The sequence below is a fragment of the Athene noctua genome, chromosome 23 (genome assembly GCF_965140245.1).
Source record: "Athene noctua chromosome 23, bAthNoc1.hap1.1, whole genome shotgun sequence".
NCBI lineage: Eukaryota > Metazoa > Chordata > Aves > Strigiformes > Strigidae > Athene > Athene noctua.
The window spans coordinates 5,577,249-5,597,737 of NC_134059.1; the positions used below are offsets into that span (position 1 = coordinate 5,577,249).

At 48.1% G+C, this 20,489-nt stretch overlaps 3 protein-coding genes across 4 annotated transcripts; 1 reads left to right on the forward strand and 2 right to left on the reverse strand.

Moving 5' to 3' along the window:
- Window positions 1-1,943: 1,943 nt before the first annotated feature.
- Window positions 1,944-8,092, forward strand: TAF8 (TATA-box binding protein associated factor 8). Of its 2 annotated transcripts, XM_074925346.1 has the most exons (8): window positions 1,944-2,003; window positions 2,691-2,847; window positions 3,538-3,636; window positions 3,935-3,997; window positions 4,434-4,558; window positions 4,863-5,010; window positions 5,758-5,900; window positions 6,355-8,092. In XM_074925346.1, exons 1-8 carry the CDS (start codon window positions 1,944-1,946, stop codon window positions 6,496-6,498), a joined length of 939 nt encoding a protein of 312 aa, XP_074781447.1. In that variant the 3' UTR covers window positions 6,499-8,092. The 2 variants fall into 2 exon arrangements, with proteins under 2 accessions (XP_074781447.1, XP_074781448.1); XM_074925347.1 differs by lacking the exons at window positions 4,863-5,010; window positions 5,758-5,900 and having other exon boundaries at window positions 1,962-2,003.
- Window positions 8,093-9,874: 1,782 nt separating this feature from the next.
- Window positions 9,875-12,327, reverse strand: CIMAP3 (ciliary microtubule associated protein 3). The gene is made up of 6 exons (XM_074925760.1): window positions 12,309-12,327; window positions 11,846-11,988; window positions 11,428-11,526; window positions 10,741-10,874; window positions 10,341-10,467; window positions 9,875-9,943 (listed from the first exon to the last, which is right to left on the reverse strand). The coding sequence occupies exons 1-6, from the start codon at window positions 12,325-12,327 to the stop codon at window positions 9,875-9,877; spliced, it is 591 nt and encodes a 196-aa protein (XP_074781861.1).
- Window positions 12,328-12,863: 536 nt separating this feature from the next.
- LOC141969526 (acidic mammalian chitinase-like) lies at window positions 12,864-17,758 on the reverse strand. The gene is made up of 11 exons (XM_074925415.1): window positions 17,734-17,758; window positions 17,126-17,155; window positions 16,097-16,298; window positions 15,656-15,712; window positions 15,385-15,550; window positions 15,151-15,275; window positions 14,558-14,681; window positions 14,238-14,423; window positions 13,599-13,718; window positions 13,361-13,502; window positions 12,864-13,120 (listed from the first exon to the last, which is right to left on the reverse strand). The coding sequence occupies exons 1-11, from the start codon at window positions 17,756-17,758 to the stop codon at window positions 12,864-12,866; spliced, it is 1,434 nt and encodes a 477-aa protein (XP_074781516.1).
- Between the last annotated feature and the right edge of the window lie 2,731 nt (window positions 17,759-20,489).

Here is a 20,489-nt window from a genome sequence, read left to right on the forward strand (position 1 = left end):
TCTAGCTCCACACCACCACAATTTATTTCTTCCTTTTTTCCCCTGCTAAGTGTGATGACTAGCATATTATATTACAAGGAGAAAATGCTGCCTTACCCTGTGCTCTGATGCACACAGTGTTCATCAGCAAAAGCACCTGTCCACACTTGCTCCCCTGGATTTTACTCATCCCCTGATGAGTATTTACTCTTATTTACCCTGATGAGACTATTTACTCATCCCCTGGATTTGCTACAAGCACAACTTCTAAATTGGTTGAGTTAACCTGATGGCAAGCTGAGACTAAGGGGCACAGCGTCTCTCATGGTACCATGCATAGTACCAGCCAGTCTGAAACTCCCTCAGTGCTCCTACAGACATTTCTGGCACAGTCCATGTCTGTCTTTGCAGCAGCACCGCATGAATGTTTTCAGCCCAGACCTGCCAGAGTTTACTTCCCTTCCCATCCAAGCAATTGGACTCAGACACTTCAAGAGTTACTCAGCAAATTACAACCTACTAAAATTAAGCACTCACATTTCCCCTCTTTTAGCTTCATCTACAGCGTCAGCTTACTCGCTGGCATGCAGACATCCAGAAGTTCCTCAACTGGAAGCCACAAGGGCTCAGCATGGCTGTGAACACAGCTCTACATCTCTTCTTAACACGCTAGGGAGCTGAGAGCCTGCCTCACCTCCACCACAAAGCCCCGGCAGAGACAAGACATCTCTGCTGAGGAGCGCCAAAGAAAACCAGCCTCACGGTTTGCCAGAATGCTGACACCCTGGGAATTCACACAGGCAAACTGCAGCAAGATCCCCAGTCAGCACCAACCCTCTCACACACAGCCATTTCAAGCCACTTTTAATATCTTTGGCATCATTATACTCCACCAACCCTTGGCCAATAGTTTTCCTTGTCCCTGAGCACATAAGGCCTAAGATTGCCCTCTATATTACAGTCTCAATCTCCGCAACTATGTTGCCTCCTACCTTTGATGATCAAGATACTTGCTTCTGCAGGCATGTTTGCTTTGAACAATCCAGCCTCCACCTTCCTCTGCCTCCTCGCTTTCCCTATCTGTTAACAGATTTTGCCGCTATTGTTGAAAAGCCAGCAGCGTGTGGAAACTGTGTTGCCATCCAAATCGAGTGAGATCAGGACCTTTAATTTCCAGCGTGGCAGCTGTTGTTTACATCACTTGTTTTCCCCCCCTTCTCACATGCAGTTATTGGTTCTTACAGTGTTCTTGCTCTCCCACACATGTACTTAAACAGGAAGCAAGGGGTGGGAGTTGTAGTGTGGGGGTTTCCTGTTCTGTCTTTCTGAAACACTTAACCGACATCAAAGCTTTGATCAAAAGATCTAAGCACACGAGCTGGTACATGGAGGTTCAGCTAAGAGTACATACTGATTACAACAGGAAACCCCAAAGTGCTCCCATGGTTACAGGGTTCCTGGCATACCGCTGGCACTTTTCAACCTTTTTTAGTAAATAATTTCTTCGTGGGAACACAGGCTAATCTAGAGCAAGAGCAATGCCATTACAGGTTTTGCTTTCCTGGTTACCTGGCAGAGGCAGGGTGAGGGCTCTCCCCCCCAGGCTGCTCAATCAAGGAGTGGGAAACCACAACCTTCAGCACCTCTCCGGAGATGAAAGAGGCGCTTTGTTGAACCTCGGAACAAAGCGGACTGAACTTCAGACCCTTACCCGCTGGCTCACAGCACCCAGCAGGCCCACAGGCTGCAACCGGCACCCGGAACCCACGAACCAGACCAGCACCCACCCCCCGCGGGCCCAGCCAGCTGCGGGCACGGAGGGTGTGCGGGGAAGCGCCCAGGGAACCCCCCACGCTGCCGCGGGTGCACGGCGGGTGCGGGCAGCCCCCACCCCCCGCGCTCCTTCCCCGCCACACTACAAATCCCACAATGCACTGCGCGCACGCCAGCGCCGCACCTGGCGCATGCGCACAGCTCCGTATGGCTCCAAGATGGCCGACACAGCGTCCGGTGGCTCCGGCACGGTAACGGCGGCTCCTCACCGGGACGCGAGGCCGTTGTTTAGAGCGTTTTCTGCGGGGACCGAAACAAAAAAGCAGCGATCCGCTCCCCCCGTGGCGCTGAGGCGCCTGCGGCCTGCCCGGGGGGCTTTGAGGCGGAGGCTGAAGGGAGGGAGGCGCTGATTGGCTGAATGGCCGTAGGGAGGCGGGGCTCGGCGGCGGGGTTTGATTGGCTCCAGTTCTTGCGCTCGGATTGGCCGGCTCGGGGGGCAGCGAGGCGGGGGTGCCGGTGGGGCGGCTTTTTTAAAGGGGCCGCGTCCCAGGGGACGTTCGGCCTTGGGTGGTGCCTGAAGCACCGTGTGTGTGTGTATATGTGTGTATACATGTATATATGTGTGTGTGCATGTATGTAGACGTATATATGTAGATCTGTGTGTGTATATGTGTGTATGCATATGCACATGTATATGTATGTATGTGTATGTACATGCGTATGTACATGTGCATGCGTGCAGTGGGGGACAGGCAACCCTGCCTTCCGCCCTCCGCTGTGTCCCAGGGCCCGTCCCAGGGCAGTGCCCCGCAGCCTGGGATGCCCTTGCCCTTCCCCTGGGGCCAGCAGAGCTCAGGCCTCGCTGCCCTCCCCGAGCTCTGGAAACTTCGATTCCCTGAGCTCTCATTGCAGGGCTGGGGGGGTGTCTGTGTCCGCAGAGGTCGGGCAGCAAACATGCCACCACGCCTGCGGATAACTACTACCTGGCTCGGAGGAGGACTCTGCAGGTGGTGGTCAGCTCCCTGCTCACCGAAGCCGGGTTCGAGAGCGCGGAGAAGGCGGCGGTGGAGACGCTGACGGAGATGTTACAAAGCTGTGAGTATCCAGCTTGGTGAGCGTCCGGCAAACTCACGCTCGTCCCCTGAAGTTTCTTGTTCCTCAGTTGTTAAGTTGGCCTTCACTTTTTTTTTTTATTTTCACTTTTGTTATCATGTGTTAATGATGTTAGCAAAAGCGGAAGGCTACAGCACAGCCCTAGAGTCACAGACTTCTGTGAGCATGAGATGTTCGTCCAAACTCAGAAATGCTTATATATCTTACTCAGGGAGTACTCATTAAATACTCATTAGGTATCCTGATAAGCACCACGTATTGAGATGCTGCCGGAATAAATAGAGAAGTAACAAAGTTCCAGACATTGGGTTAGTTAAGCCCGTAGAAGAGCCTGTGTTTGGCAGCTCTTCTGCTTTTCTGGGTGATGTGCCTAGGATCTCAGGTTATACATTTTTCTGAAACCAGTAGATGATCAGATTTTGTATTTTTTCATGCTTGTGATGCAGATTTACCTTTTGCATTTGTGGAAGACATCTGAGTTTGATCTTTAATGTCTCTGTACTTTGCACATGCTTTAAATACACAGGCTGTAAGACACTGGATTCCAGGAGCCATTTTTCATTCCTGGCTAAATTTGCTAAAAATTCGCATCTCTGAAGCTAGGGTTGGGCTGATACAAATGTGTGGTCACCGTCAGAATCAAATATTGGTGGCGTCTTTTTCTCCTCCCAGATATTTCTGAAATTGGAAGGAGTGCAAAGTCCTACTGTGAACACACAGCCAGAACACAGCCTACGCTCTCTGATATAGTGGTTACTCTAGTGGAAATGGGTGAGTAGTTGACTGGTCCCACTAATTCCAGCTGCCTGCATTACAGAAGATTTGGGTGTGCTGTGTCTGTAGGAAAATCTGTCCCCCGTGTTTCTGGAGTGTGTGTGTGATGTGATGCCCACTCTTCTGGGCACTCAGATATCGCTGCTGCGGATGCAGTATGGATATATACAGAGTGTGTGATTTTCTTTCTCATGTAATTTGGAGCCTGTGGAAGAATTCTGGTGAAGCCTGAGAAGGGATTTTTTTGACAGGATAAACTCTTGGTGTGATTTCTGTTTCCTCTTTTGTGTTTCAGGGTTCAATGTTGAAACGCTTCCTGCGTACGCCAAGCGCTCCCAGAGGATGGTCATCACTGCTCGTATGTGGGAAATCCTTTCTCTCCTTATACAGGAAATTAGAAATAATAGAGCATTCCTCTCTGCTGGCATCCAGAGCTTCTGCTTTTCCAGTGCTCCTGGAAGTGTAGTTTGTGTTCAGGACTCCTGTAATGACTTGTGTAGTAGGTGAAGGAAGGTACCCTCTGCCGAATCAGTTGCCTTTGCTTCAGCATCCTCACTGCACACGAGAATCCTCAGGGTGGTTTTGTTCTTGCGTAGGAGAGAGGGATCAAGTAATTCGTGTTCCCTTTTGGGATGCCAAACACAACCTGAAACGATTGTTCATGGGCTGTGCTCTGTCCCCTTTGTGGGACCTGGAGACACAGGTCACAGCTCAGTATAAGCTAGCGCTTGATGCCTAACTCTTGGCAGAATGGAGCTGCCTGATTTGTATATGTGCATGTTTTTTAACTGTAGCTCCTGTGACAAACCAGCCCGTGACTCCCAAAGCTCTGACAGCTGGACAGAACAAGCCCCATCCATCCCACATTCCTGGCCATTTCCCTGAGTTTCCAGATCCTCACACTTACATCAAGACACCAGTGAGTGAAAAAAGATTTTTATGCCATTTGGGGCTGTTTGAAATCAAGGACACCAGGAGTGGTGTATAAGTATTTTTACTGCAGTGCTGGTACTGTTTATTCAAAACTTCTCTTGGCTTAATTGTTTATGGGTTGCCCTTGCTGTAGATTTCTGGCTGATTGACATCTGTAGCTCTCTGAAAATCTGTGCATGTTGAAGGTCAGTGCTCGCCTGTAGCATCTGCGTCCTAGCAGTGTTTTGAACTTCAGTTCTCTGCATGGCATCGACTAATGGTGTTGTGTTTTTTTCCTCCCTGCTCCACAGACATACCGGGAGCCAGTATCTGATTATCAAGTCCTGCGGGAAAAGGCAGCATCGCAACGGCGCGATGTGGAAAGAGCTCTCACACGTTTCATGGCAAAGACGGGAGAAACGCAGAGTCTTTTCAAAGATGATGTCAGCACGTTCCCATGTGAGTTACCTAGGACACTTTGTGCTGTAAATGACAGCTGTCTAACTGAGTATACACTCCGTTAGGGTTCTTGCTACTGCGGGAGGTGCGCACTGAATGATCGCATTGTGTTTGCCCTTCTGAGGCACTGGAAGGCTGGGAAACGGGGAATTTTCTATTTAAAATGGGGATGAAAACCAGACAAATGGTAGACTTCCATCATCATCAAAGGCTCATTTTCTTCTGATGGTGGAAAAGGCCTTGGCTGATAGGTGCAAAATTCAAAGCTCATCCCAATCCTGTCTCTGCCCCTCTGTAACTTCTAAACAAGTAGCTTCTCCTCTCTTACATGTTTGTGGTAGGCAGTGAGGGTTCTCCTGTTTCTCTGTCTGCAAAGCAGTGATGAGAATTCCCACCTTCCCAGGGCTCGCTGGCAGCACAGATGTCAGTGTTATCTTAAGGGAGACTAAGTGATGCTTCAACCTGTGAGATAATTGAACGTTCATGGAGGCCAGGAAGAATTTTTTTGTGTTAGTAGAATGCTGTGTCCTTGGCCTCAGAAAACAGTAAATTAAAGACTGCCATCTTTTAGGAATAGCATAGTTCATTCCTGATCCCTGGGAGGAGCACGTAAAGAGTGTGTGTGTTTAAAACCAGAACCAGTGAAAGTGTTTGGTCTTAAGAAACTGCTTGGCTTTGTGCTTCAGAATCTCTGACTTGAGGAGTCTTCTCCCAGCTTGCTGATTTTGTTCTTTTCCCTAACCCTAGTGATTGCTGCCAGGCCTTTCACTGTACCCTACCTGACAGCTCTTCTCCCCTCTGAGCTGGAAATGCAGCAAATGGAAGAAACAGATTCATCTGAGCAAGACGACCAGACAGACACTGAGAACCTCCCCCTGCACATGAGCACGGTACGCGTAGCCTGAGAGATCAAGGTCTCTTGGGCCTGACTTACTTAAAATTATGAAACCTGGTTCTTTGACTGTCTTCCTTGCAGCTGGGCACTTGTGGGTGGAAAATGGCAGAGTGGGTTGCGTTTTACCAGGTGTAAATGACTAAACATTGTCATGGTTCTTTAACTTCTGCAGGGTGCAAAGCAAAATGAGGTTGGATCATGAGCTTTCAGTACAACCTTCGTTTCAGTGTTAGGGGAGAGGATCCCACACTGTTCCCAAAGGGGATCTTCCTGGGTTAGAAATCAGGAGAGCTCACCTTTAATGCAGCTCTTTGTGTGCTGCTCTTTATCTTGACTGTTGATTATCTGTTTCATCTATAGGTTACGTGGTTTGAACTTCTAAGCCTTATTTAGCCTAACTTTGGTTGTTTATGCTTTTGTTGTTGTTGTTGGTTTTTTTAATGTGGCAGGATGATTCAGGACCTGAAAAGGAGAACGCTTCAGTGTTACAGCAGAACACCTCCCTGTCAGGCAGTCGGAACGGGGAGGAAAATGTGATAGACAATCCCTACCTCAGGCCAGTGAAAAAGCCCAAGATCCGCAGAAAGAAGTGAGGCCTCCCCAGCTGTCTGCTCAGAGGAAGAGAAACCTGAGGGGGGGATTCACCTCCGCTGCTGTGGGTGAGAGACATGGAGCAAGACAGGAGAGGTGATCTGAGTGGCAGAAGCAGAAGTATGGTCTCTCTCTGCTTAGTGAACTACACTCTCATCCTGGTTTGCAATGCTCCATCTTTCCCCTGCGCTCTCCTGCTGACTTGGAACGGTCAATGGTCAATTGCCTTAAAAAGCGTTGAAGGCCGCCGGGTTACAGACGGGAATTGTCTCGTTTACTTTGGTTTGTTCTCACTGTCGGCAGGATTTACTCTCTGAAGAGACAGGGGACACGGAAGGTTGTTGCTGCTCATTGCTTCCCAGCAGGCTCTGCAGAATACAAAGGCATAATTCGCTTGTGGCTGTCTGGCAGGCTAGAAAAGAAACTTCTGCAATCAACCCTGCCTGGCCTTATAATCTAAGGAGCATGTATTAACAGAGACAGAAAAATCCCAGAGAGGTTTATTTCTTTGGATTCTTGGCAGGTAAAAGCAAACAGACTTTTCTTTTATAAACTGAAGGCGTCTCATGTGTTGGTAAGAGAGTGAAGTGTAAATACAGAGCTAAAATGGCATTTTATTCTCACTTTTTTGACTGCAGCTGCACTTCTGACTTAAAAGCGCTAAGTGTGGTGTTTACCCTGTTCTGCTTTGAGGTTATTTTTTAGCAGTATGAATGGCAAGACTTAACAGCTGCTTCAGGCTATTTTTCAGTTCTATTGTTAGTTTCAACACAGCACAACTCCTCTGAGAGTTCACTCCTTCACCAGCTGTTTTGAAATATGCTGCTGAAAAACTTGGAATGTGAAATAAAGCTGTATTGATTGCAGTCCGGAACGCCATGCTATTGATCGCACTTTTTTATTTTGTCCATTCTCAAATATAGGCTTTTATCAACGGAAGTTGCGCTTTTTTTTTTTTTTTTTCCCCCCTCCTTCATTTCCCCAGAGCAGAAGACTTTATTTTCAGCAGTGAAAATGGCTGGTGATGGGAGTATTGTGATTGTGAGCTGGTTCTGTAGGGCTTTGCTTTAATTTTCCTTCAACCTTTCCTTAGGCAAAATAGGGGTTAAATTTCTTTGACAAAAGATTCCTGTAGTTTGGTCCGGTCTCCTAATCATCTCTTCTGGATGAAAATGTGCTGGAGAGGCAGCAAAGACAGTCTGCTACAGACTGCCAGGCAGGTCGTGGTTTCTTAGAGTGGTAGCTGAATTCCAGAAGTCTGTTGCAGTCGCCGTGGAGATCAGAGTTATGTGTGTACATGTTCACCTCTGTTAGTTAAGGCATCCTTCCAGGCCTTCCTCTTCCCTTGTTGCCCAGGGAGGAGGAAGATAAAAAGGAGTAATTTTTTCAGTGAGAACGGAGGTGTTCCTGCCAAACAATTTGAAATGACATCTCTAGCAAAAAAGTCCTGTATGTGCCATTGTCACTTCTGCTGGTGCCTTGGTTGTACAGAATAACAAATGTACAGAGTCGTGGTGTATGTATGTATATATAAAAATTTTTATCTTTTTTTACTTGGATTAAGCATTTTTCGTAATGAGAAAATCCCTCGCTGGGTAGGGGAAAAAATGTAGATTGAAAATAATAATTTTTATGTTCATAATAAAAGAAATTTTATCTCCTACAAGCAAAACTGGCTGAGTCCTTAAAATTTCAGCAGTGGAAAAGCACTTGAGTGAAGTCTTGAGTGTGTTTTCAGTGGGGTCTACAAGCGGTAGGAAGTCTTGTCCTTCACTCTGCATCTCTTCCTTTCTCCACAGCAACACTTGATAGCTGAGAAGGTTGGGAATGTTCCAGAAAAACCTTTGGTTCATTAGAAATACGTTCAGTGAGGACAAAGTGCCTTTTGAAATACCACCTGTTTTGCAAAAGCTTTAGTAGAAGGTTTCTCCAATCACAGGTGGAACACGTGGTTGAGGACTGCAGAATCATAGGAACTGCTTACTTTCTTTTACATCTTCTCTTGCACATTTATTTTTCTCTTGATTAGAAAACCAAGACAGGTGGAGGTGAAGTGTGCAGTATCAGCCATGAATACAAAGGTGAAGCCTTAAACAACCATAAACCCCAGGTTTTAGGACAGTACAATTTCCAGTGAGTCGTAGCCCCTTCTTCAAAAGATCACACCAAAAGGGGCAACTGCAAATCAGCAAATACATCCCTTTTTAACAGCTGCAACTACAAAGCAGGCTCTTGTGGTTGGGAGGGAAGGGGGCAACGTGCCTCGAAAAGACAGGTTGTGAGCAGCTGTTGTGCATATGTGAGAGCACTCGAAGACCGAAAATAGGAAATTGGAAGAATGCATTTTGGTTTTGTAGCTGAAATTGGGCTACGGGTGAAATTTGCTAAAGAAATAGCTAAACAGACCCCAGAAAATTTGAAAGCCTGCATTGCAACTGGTACTTAGTGCTGAGAATTAATGTTGCCTGCTCTTAGTTTTCCCCTGAGATGGAATCAAACTTGTGATCAGACAGATTAAGTCTGTGTGAGGGTTTGTAAACATTTCTAGAAATCCCTAGGGTCCGACTTGTACATTACAGAAACAACTGGTGATGAATACCAGCACCTTTCTGTTTCAGACTGAATTTATTTTTGTGGCCAGATTCTTAATTATCATGTTGCTTTCTCCTTACTTGAGAATATCTTCATGTCAGTAGTGAAAAAACTAGTAATGCGAGCGTACGTCCTGCAGGCCATCTGCTCTGAGGTGCCCCAGCACAGCCTCTTCCCTGGGATGTTTGCTGTGTGCTGGCTGTGCACAAAGCTGTTACACTCTCTCTGAACATACCTGAGGCTATGCCACGTACACCCTCACAGTTCTCAGCTCTCCTCAGGCTGTGGGTGAACCCCTGGGCCCAGCCAGGAATGTCTGTTGGAGGTAAGATGGTGATGAGGAGGCCGGGGAAGGCAGGTGGCAGCTGAGGAGAAGGTGGTGGTGTTCACTCTCAGTGCTGAGGAGATGGGGTGGCAGCTGAACCACCCTCTAGCTTTGTTAATTCGGCTCCTCTCTGCTGGATTTTGGGGAGAAATGTCCCTTGTGGCAAGGGAAGTCAAGTCGGGGAGGACAGTGAGGTGTTCCTATGGTGACCAAGAGAAAATGGCCGCCAGCCCTGCCTGGGCCGAGGGGTCAGGGGGAGCACTGAGGGGTGCTGTGCGGCACCTGAGCACCCGCAGAGGCAGCAGACACCTGACAGGACACCAGGTAAGCACAACGAGGGGCAAGATGTGGCTCTTTTTCAATTAGTTTTATTTGGAGTGGCTGGGTAGTGCGGACGTGTGGGTGGGCAGTGGAGATGAGGCCTGAGCTGCCCGGCTGCAGCGGGGGGGACTGCAGGCTCCTCAGCTGTAGTATAAACTCAGGTAGGCCACTCGGTCCTGGTGTTTCCTGAATTCTTTGTCTATGGTCATCTAAAAGGCAACTAACAATCCGTTAGATACGACAATCGCTTCAGAAAAGTGCAGGATGATGCGAGATGGTGTCAAGAACCTTAACCTATGTTTTAAATCAAAAAGGTTTTCTTATCAGCAAGAGCTACACAGGGAAGTCTGTGCTCTGGTCCTCTGTGGATGGAAACTTGCAGAGGTAATTTCTTAACAGAAGGGTGGTTTTTTTTGAAGGACTGTAACTGTTTTTGCAAACCAGCATTTGCTCATAGAAAATCACTTTGTATCTTGTGCCTCAGGCTAGTAGAGCCACGTACCCAGCAGACCAGTGAGGGAATAGTGCAAAGGTGTTGAAGTAATCATGATTTCTTTTGTCAGAAGCATTGAGCAAGGAATAACAACCCCTTATTGCTGTGCTTACCTTCTGTACCTCCATTTTTAGCATCCTCTTTGGTGGTGCTGGCACTGAAGACCAGTCTGGAGACCCAAACTTCATCGGCCAAGTGATTTTTTTGTTTAACTGCTTGCCTGCTTCATATGTTCCAGGTCTAAAGAAAACAGGCACAAAAGACCTCATTTCTGGAGCTGGTGTATGGTGTTTGTAATACTGGAATTTACCAGCTCCACCTTGATCCATGGGATAAATGCATGTTGTGGTATTCTAGTCATCATGCTAAGTTAAAGACTGAAGTAGGGGAGCTTTTTGAAGATAAAAAAACATTACTGGGAACTGAGTTACCTATCTCCCATTTTGTCTTTGTATTTCTCTCTGCTAGTACTCCTGCTTATTATTAAAAGTGTAAGAAAATTAGTTACATTACCCAGGGAAAAATTCTTTATCTGAAGGCTTATCTGGAAACCGTGGTGTCTTAATGGAAAATGGAGCATAGGCTGGCTGGCATTTTCTCTCTTTCTTCCAGAATGACTGGTACATTGCTGGGCTGGGAGTCACAGTCTGCAAGAAAGAAAATTTCAGTATAGGTTTTGTTCTGCAAATCTTTCCTACATGCTCTGATCAGCAGCCAGCTGGGCATTACTGACCTGCTGTTCAGTGCATGTTTTGGCTGCTCTTGGTAGTGTAAAAACCATCAGAACAAGTGAATTATGCACTCCCCACTCCTTACCCAGTGTGTCCCATGATGTCTCCTATTATAATGTTATTCTAGAATAGCTGGGCCAGAAAACATTGTGTGTTTGTTCAGGTGGTATAGCTGAGCTCCCTCCCTGATTTCACCTCAGTATGTACATTCACATGTGTGTGTATGTGATACAAAGGAATGTGTCTACACAAATGCATGTGTTGATGTTGCCAGAGCTCAGACGATCAGTCATCGGTCTCCAGGCTCAACACCTCCCACTAGACTGCGTGTAAAGAGATCTGTAGCTACCGTATATATTAACTTGGAGGCAGCCCCAGCAAATGTGATACACTGATAGTCTCTGTTGTGAACAGCCTGCAAATTCTTGTAAAGCTGCAGCTCTGCCGCTTTGAAGTGTGATTTTCTTACCTGTGGCTCTGGTAGGAAACGCTGGGCTGTTCTCGCTCCTATCACATAGCCTTTCTTGCTCAGTGGTCGGTTTTCCAAAGAGTATCTGAGGCTGCTTCTCTGCAATTCAAAAGCAGAAGTGTGTTCCTGACATTTTTAAGACACCATTTCCATCAGGGGAAGGGCAGAAGTACATGAGCAGCAGACATTATTCCTATTAATTACTTTCTCAATAATGCAGACCGCTAGGGCAGCTGGAGCTTTGAAGGCTGGTACATTTGGAAGGGCAAGGGAATTTCTTTTTTATGTGGAGACCTTGTACAATGGGTTTGCAGGGCAGGAGTGGGGGACTCTGTGTCTGGCTGGCCGTGGTCCTATGGCTCCTGTACTTTGTCTTGTGTGAAGGAAAAGCTCTGAGCATGAAAACTGAACAACTTACCTCTTGACTCAGGTAACAGCCAGGCCCAAGCAAAGGGTCTCCCCTGATGGCTACCAGCTGGATTCCCAGCCTGTCTGAGGCGTGGTGGAGAGGGAATATTTTCCGCTCTTGACATGACCCAAATGAGATCCGCTTCTGCACATCTGTGAGACCAGGAAATGCCATCAGTGGAGATGACCACTTGCTGCTTTTCTTCCTTCTTAAGTGTCTGCTGCCCTCTTCCTGTGGCCAACCATCCCCTTATCTCCCAGATGGGAATTTCCCCTGACCCTGGATGTTTGTGAGGGGTCTGCCTGTTCCCTCCTGTCACAAAGGCTTCTTTTCCCCCACCTGAGCAAAGAGTAGCCTAGCAGCCCGGTTGTGGGGAAGGTTGCTGGGGAAGCGTGATGCCACCGGGGAGCATCACAATAAGGAAAACCCTCGTGCCTTCAGCCCCTGGGTGCAAGCACCTCGCATGACTCACCTCTCGGCTCTGCTGCCATGCTGCCCTGCCAGAGCAGTCAGCATCTGTGTGTACTCCAGTTGCTATAGACACGGAACAGGGAGTGCAGGAAGGAATGCTGCCAATGGCAGCGCCTGGAGGGTGCAGGGAAAAGAGGATTAATAAAGTCTTCGTGGATTGTGCTGTTTCCACACTGTAAGCCAGTATGGGGAGGTCTCTGGGGAGGCAGTCTACAGGTTGTGCTGTCAGGACCCTTCTCTGTGATCTCTCTTGTGGCACAGTCTGACCTGTCTGTTGTCTGCTCTCTGTCCTTTCCCGGGTGCCTGACTGTCATGGTAGGGCAGTGAGAAACCCCTGGAAGGTGCCATACTGGAATTAAGTCCAGCTTGTGGATTCAGGCCCTTCCCTGAGCACAAGCATGAGTATCATGAGAGAATTGGGGAATATCGGAGTATTAGGAATGAGATGAGTTAGAAACAGGGAGGCATGTTGCTTTTGCAGAGCACTTTATTTAATCATTCTGATTCCATGCAATTAGATCAGAGGGGTCTGTTTGCTGTAATAGCATTGGAATCTTCATGGCCAGTTGCAGCAGGAGCAGCTGGCATCAAAGACGAGGCCTTCTTCACAGCTCTCCACGAAGGTTTCACCATTGACACAGTTGTAGAAGTTTCTTTTGTTGGTTGGGTCTGCATAGATGCCGTTGGCCTTGCCAGCACAGAAGTCACTAACACCAGAGCCCCCACTCCCACTCCCACTTCCACTTCCACTTCCACCTGTAGTAGAGGGAGCTTCAGTGACAGGAGGATTGGGATGAGCAGGAGGCACGCAGTCTGAAATAAAATCAGGAAAGGGCTCACTTCTGTGTTGACAGTCTCTCAGCTGTCCCCTCCCTCCACAGGCCCTTTAGTGGCGGGACCAGCTATTAGTGTGTTCTCCCAAAGTCTGGCCTGGCTCACACCAGGGCCTCTGAGACAGCTGGACCCTAGTCCAAGTCCTTATCCCCCAAGGTTCCAGAGGTAAATGTTTGGGGTCTCTGAAGCCAAGAAGCACACGGTACTTGAGCTACTCACCATTGTTTTGCAGACCAAGACCCTTCTTCAGGGTGGTGATCAGGGGATATTTGCCTTCCTTGCAGAAAGTGCCAGTGAAGTCATCCATGTCCAGGGACCAAACCATGGCACCTCCAAAGTTGTTCTTCTTCAGCCAGTCAACCTGTTCAGTGCCAGGGAGAAATCCCAGTTAGTCCCGGGACGTGCTGGTGCAGAGCCTCCTGCCTTCTCATTAGCACAGCCCCACACCCCAGCTTACCTTGATGTTGAAGCTCTTGATATTGTCATAGCCAACCCATTCCTTGCCTTTGTAAGCGTAGGGCACGTCCTGGGGGGCATCCCAAACCTGGGTAGCTCCAGAATTCAACAGAGTGCAGATCTGGGGAGAAGGACCAAGAGGTGGAATTTTATTATCATCAAGACGGGTTAGTCCAAGCTCTGCCATTACCTTGACTTTATTCTCTAGTTTTGTGTCATTTATCGGTCCTTGAGATTAAGTAAGTTTAATTAGATTTTGTGGAATGAGCTTAAGTATTTCCAAGGTTTACTTGGACACATTAGATACTACTGGGAAAGGATCAAGTACAACATCTCTTTTTCACTCCTTGCCTTATGGACACTGAATATAATATTAGTAATTTCTCTTACTGTACTGGAGGAATCATTTTTATATTTCAGAAAGGCCTATTTAGCTGTATCAAACCCTTGCTGCTAAACTGCATATTGATATTCAGTTTATGAATAAGACATTTGTTTTCTGGCACAGATTCTCTGTACTATTTTAGTTCAATTTTCTGCAATTTTGTGGGCAGTTTTGTGTCTGTAGCCATTCAGAAAGCTCCATGGGTGCCTTCCTTAAAATTATTTGAAAAAATTAATGTGGTCAGAATACACATACCTCAAAGTAAGCCAGTTCCCCAGCCTCCTGTGTGTAAGGTCCAGCTGAACCAGGTCCTGATGCTGGTGCTCCGAGACCATTCTCAGATGGGTTTTGCAGTGTGAAGGTATTTCCATATGTTGGGAATCCAACAACGAGTTTCTCAGCCGGGGCACCATTGCTCTTCCAATAATTCATAGCATAATCCTGTAAGAAAGCAATACTGTTCAAGTCTGTGCCAAGAGTTATAGGCAGGATGATGAATTTCTAAATTTCTGGTTTGATCATGGGTGTGATCACAGACCTGAGATTTGTGACATAGGCTCGCAAGATATACTTACCACATTGAAGTAGATGTAGTCACCGGTGTCAGCTGGGCCTTTGTACAGAGGGCTGTTCTCCCCAGTGGTTCTGTCCCAGGAGCCGTGGAAGTCGTAAGTCATCACGTGGAAGTAGTCCAGGTACCTGTGCAGAACATTGCACGCGTCTGTCTCCTGGCCTGCTCAGTCACCCAGAGCTGATTGTTCCTTTAGCGCTGGCCATTTACCCCACCACATCCCTGGCCACGTCCCCCCTTTCTGCACGTCTGGGTTCTTCAACACTTGTCTTGAGCTGACCTTTGGAGTGCTGGAGCCCATTCTCTCCTCAGAGGAGGGAGGCAGAGGTCAAGGCAGAGTGGGAATTGCACCGGGAATTCTGGGAACCAAGAGATGTTCCCCAATGCCTGTGAGCAGCCTGTTGTTACGCTGCCTCCTGACGTGTCCCCTTCCCAACCAAACAGGCACTACTCACAGCGCTCTTGCCTAACGCCAAGGAGTAGGGACCCCACATGCAATGAGGTTGAGTTCTGACAGATAATGGCTGAGTTGCCCTTAATTTCTTGGAGGAGAAGCCCTTAAGTGACAGGAATGATACTGGAGGGTTTGCTACTCACTTTCCAAGCTCAGCAATCTGGTAGCCAGCCTCGATGGTGGAAACTCCTGCAGCAACAGCTGCAGTGACCAGGAGACGGGGCTTGTTGACCTGTTTGGCTTCCTGCTCAAAGGCTGCCAGCATTTCCTGAGGGATGCCAAGAAACAGGTCTCACCATGGACTGTCTGGGCTGAGGCTTTGCAGCCAGGGCTGTGCAGAGCAGAGGGCTTGAGCAAACACTTTTGTTTTGACCTACCTTCACCAGGACGGTAAAGAGAGCCTTGTCCTGGGCTGGGCTGCCCCTGGAGCCGGGGTACTCCCAGTCAATGTCCAGCCCATCAAACTGGTACTGGCGCAGGAATTTGATGACAGACTTGATGAAGGTCTGGCGGTTCTCGGGAGTGGAAACCATAGTGGAGAACCTAGGGCAGCAGAGCAGGACAGAGTTGGGGTTTGGTTGGTGCCTCTTCTGCCTCCTCCCAACCTTTCCATGGAGCCGTTATGGGAAGGCGATGGTTTGAACTTACTTGTCTGTCCCAAAATTCCATCCTCCGATAGAGAGCAGAGTCTTCAGATTTTTGTTCCTGCAGAGGGAGAACAAGAACTTGTTGCACTACAAGGAATGGTTTAATCTTGACAGTTTCCAACATTACACAGCAGACCAACAGAAAGCACAGTGCTCTTGCTTTCCAGAATCTTTTCTTGAAAGTATCTGCCTCTATAAGCTGTGAACTCATGGTGTGAAGCCCGAGGAGCAAGTCAGCAGTGCACTGAGTCACTGTCACCATCCTCTAAGGACTGGTGCTGGCAGCCAGTGCTGCCCTGCCCTCCCTTTCCCTGCCCGTCACTATCTGCCTCTTCTCCTTGACATCCCTTGGCCATGGATGGCTCAGCCATTGTGCCCAGAGCAGATGCTGGGCAGGAGCTACAGGGGAGAATGAGTGATGCCCTTTGCTCTGGGTACGTACTGGTTCTTCAGGCCGTTGAAGGATTTGTAAAGTTCCTCATCGTTCCACTCGTAAGTTGTGATCTTATTGTTGGACATCCCAGCAAAGGCGTATAGCAGATGAGTGCACAGGCATGGGTCGATGTTGTCAGGCATGTATTTTGCCACGCCAGGCCTATATTGGGCCCAGTTGGTGAAGTAACATGAGAGCACATAGGCAGAGCCTGCAGAGAAATGGAGGAGATGCGGTAGGGAGGGGAAGAGCAGAGAGGACACGTCTCTGAAATGCAGGAGGAGCAGGTGCCTCCCTGCACGAGGCCATGCTGCTCCCTACAAGCATCCTTCAGGCCACAGAGGAAGGGAGCGGTGCCCTGGGCAGCTTGTGTAGGAGTTAGTACCTACGTAAATGGGATCTGATCAGCAGCGATTGGGCAGTGTTTCCGTGCAGGGTAAGGAGTTCCGAGAAGGTGAAGTAGGGTTGCTTATCCCTCTCAGAACTGCCTCTCCACGGGTAAGAATGGATTTCTTTCCTTCCTACTTTGTTTTGGTAGATGAGTCGTTCCAGGAGCCTCTTGCACCCTTAAACTGCTGAATGTCAGGGTGGTTCTGAGTGCTGGGTCTCTTCCCCAAACTGCATCTTTCTGCTTTGCTGCCACGTAAGGCAGAAGAGAGGCCGAGGGGATCTGGGGAAGTGCCTGGGAGGTGGGAGGCTCTTTGTGTGTTTGCCGTGCCGCCTGTTTGAGCCGCCTTTGAAAGGTTCTGCAAAGCCCAGGCTAGTGCCTGCGCTCATGTTTCATTCAAGCTGAGCAGGAAGGGGCTGCTATGAGGAAGCTGCACTAAAGAAAGCAACATATTTGCACTTCAGATTGAGCAAGCCATGCTTGGTCAAGCTTTTGTCTACAGAGACACCATCGCTGAGTGCCTGCCTGTCTGTCCTTCCTCCTCCCCGTGGGTTGTAAAAGAATGAGCTAGTGAGTCTGTTCCAGTTGCCTGCCTGTGCCGTAAGTGAGAGGGGTTTGGTAGGGTTGTGTTTGGGGTAGAGAGCACGTACCTAGCTGGGCGTTCAGCAGGAGGACCAGACCTGTGAAGACAGAAGTGTGGGATTAGTCTTGGCACTGAGCAATACAAAACACTCATGCAGGACTGGATTGAAGCCAGTTCAACCTATACCCCATGTCATTGTTCATTCTGAGAGAAGTGGAGATTGAAACAAAATTTCGTCAGAAGAATAGTCTGAATTTTCTTGAGATTGTTGTATTTTTTTAAAGAACACCCAAGAATCAATTTTCTCAAGCATGGGTCAGTTGACTGTTCATATCGAAATAGGATCAAGTTGCGGAAAGATTTAATGTAGTAACATAGAAGAGAAATTGAAGTCACAATGCAATATTTGGAGTTTTTGCTGGGTTTTTTCATCAAAAAGCATTTTTTAGTTCCAATTAACAACAAATTCTATTCATTTTTAAAATACAAAATATCCACATGGGTAGTACTGAAAAAACTAAGTACTCCTCCTGAAAGTAATTGCTCTGTCTTTTCTTTCACAGGAGAGTGAAACATTTTAAACACTGAATACATTTGTATAACCACCCAATATAACAAAACATCCTCAAATACTCACCATAAAGGTGGAGGATGAAGTTAGGAAGGAGAACTTACCAGTAAGCAAAGTGAGCTTGGCCATCTTTGCGTTGGAGGAATTGCATGCAGCCTGTTTCTAGCTTATATACGCTTCTCTCATTCCATAACAGTCTTGTATCAATAAATATTATGAAATTTGGTCAATATCCGTATCACCAAAAATGATACTGGTACAATGGGCCTTAACACTCCAGCTGGAGACACCACTGCTATCAGGCTGTGCCATGTCGTGGTGCTGAGAGGTGGTTGGAGAACAAGATTAGATGGCTTTATTCTCAGAAATGTTGTTGACAGCGACAGGCGTTGTGTCAACACTGGCCATTAGGCAGCGATAGATGGCTGAAGTGTTCAACCTTGCGCTGTCATTGTGCCTGCCCAGCGGGGGTAGGCACTGCCACACCAGAGGTGGTTTGCAAGGGTTTGGTCTCCTTGGCTGGGGCGGGCGGTGAGGCAGGACTGAGCAGGGACTGGGCTCACGGCAGTGGGACACAGGGACTGGGCTCACTTGCTGTAGGCAAATGGTAGTTTGGGATCCAGTGGACAGAGTCCTCCCTTGCCCACACGATCTGAGCTTGTTGTCACTTGCCAATGAGCACTTGCCAAGTGCTCGTGTCCTGCCTTAGGCTTCTGTGAAGCTCCGTAGAGTGAAATTACTCGAGTATCTTTCATTCTAAATCAGCTTGGCTGTGATCATTGTCGTGAAAAGTGTTTCTAAAAAAGCAATGTATCTGGTTTAGGTTAGATGTTTGATGCTTTCAGGATGCAATGTTATTCTTCTAAGTATACCTGAATGGAATTTTTTAAAAGGCAGTTTGAGGTGCTGAAATATTCCTCATCTTTGTATTACCTTCAGCCCAGGTGGAGACCCAAAGCTATTACTGTGTTGGAAGAGTGGTGTGATTTCCTTCCTTTTGCCCACTAGGCATGGTCAGGGCTAGTGCAAATGTTGGAGGAAGACACAGCGGGCACACAGAGAGCTGCTCTGCACTGAGATGGTGCTTCATTCCTGTTAAGATGATGTGAAGGTGAATTTCCTATAGGTCACCCAGACTTGGTTGACTGGGAGCCTGGAAAACAGCCTCAAAGTTGCCCGTAGCACGTGCTGGCACTGAAGTCACTGACCTGCAGATTAAAATGCCTTAGACCGACCCTTGAGGTTTTGTACCTGCTCCAGATGAGATATGGCAGATGATGAAAGAGACAACCATCTTCAAGGAGTAATTTTCCAGTGTTTTTCTTGTTTGATAAAGTAACACCATAAATTTGGAATAGATGTGGAAAATCCCACCCTCCATGACCTCTGGAGCCTTGCAGGTCTGTTATTTGTAGAACTAATTCTGTCTGCCCTTCAACAGCTGGGGCTCTTTTCTGACAGATCATGGAAAGGAGACCCTGATTTTCATGGTGACTCCAGCTGAGCAGTGCCCAGCTGTTCCTTTCCTGGCGTGAACCTCCAGGATATTTCCTTAAGCTTTCTCATCTTTTCAGGCCAAGAGGTTTGTCAGTCAGGCACGGCGCTTGCACAGCCTTGCCGCCATCTCCTGGGAGATGTGTCTGACCACTGACTCTCAGCAAACTCCCTAAAAAGTGCTGTTTTCCCCAAAGGCCTTAGCCAGGCTGTCCCTGCCACCCTCGGTCTACACGAGCCGTTGCTCTAGAGAGGTTGTTTGTTCTCCCTGCCCTTGCTGTGGAGGTTGGGCAGGTCCCTGTGGAAGGCTCAGCTGGGGAGAAATGTAAAGGTGAATGCGATGGAGCCGTGTGTTTTGGAGAGCCCTGTCCCAACCCTTAGGAGGTCTGTGACTACCCAACACTCGGAGATTGGTCTGTGTGTGCCTGTCAAGCACTGTCACAAGCACTGAAAAGCTGGCTGGTTTTCCAGCTCTTTCTCTGCCTCTCATGCAGAATCTGTTTCTGAAAAGATGATCAGTGCAGGTAAGGAAAAACCCAGCCTACAAATTCCTGCAAGGCAGCGGCTCTGCTTCTTTGAATCTCCCTTTCCTTACCTGTGAGTCCGGTAAGAAACTCGGGGCTGCTGTTGCTGCTATCACAAAGCCTTTCCTGCTCTGTGGTTTCTTTTCCAGGGAGGACAGGAGGTGGATTCCCTGTTGTTTAAGAGCAGAACACTCTTACTGACTTTTAAGACACATTTGCTTCACAAGGGAAGGGCAGAAGCTCCTGAGCAGCAGGAGTGATGCCTCCCTCTCATTTCTCTTCTCTAAGCAGATGCTTTTCAAATGAACCTTTGCTGGGAGAGAGGGAAGAACAATTTTGTGATTCTGCCCTCGGTCTGCCGCAGTGGGGCATGAGGGTCCCTTGCTGCTCAGGCCATGGAGAGGACTTTAGGGGCTGTAGGGCACATCAGGACTTGGCCTGTGAATTGGTACGTGCTCAGCTGAACCGTTCCTGCAGCAGGGAGTAATTGATGCCTGACAGAGGGCCAGAGCAGAGGGCTGTGGGCCCTTTGAAGACTGTTCCCCTTGGAAGGCAGCTTTTGCAGGAGGAGAATGCTTTTCATGGCCAAATGCACAGGCCCTGCTCTGTGGGGAGCCAGTGTCCTGGTGGCACCACTGTGCTCTTCCTCTGTGTGCTCTCTCATGGTGCAGCCTGATCTGCCCTGTCCCTTCCCTCTGCTTTGTTTCCCTCTCACTGACGGCCCTGCTGGCACCCGTTTTTGGGATTTTGGATGCGGGGCAGTAGGCTACAGTGGTTGTCCCTGTGAGAAGCTTCTTGAAGCTTCCCTGAATCCAAGCTGGACCCAGCTCTCTATCAAGGCC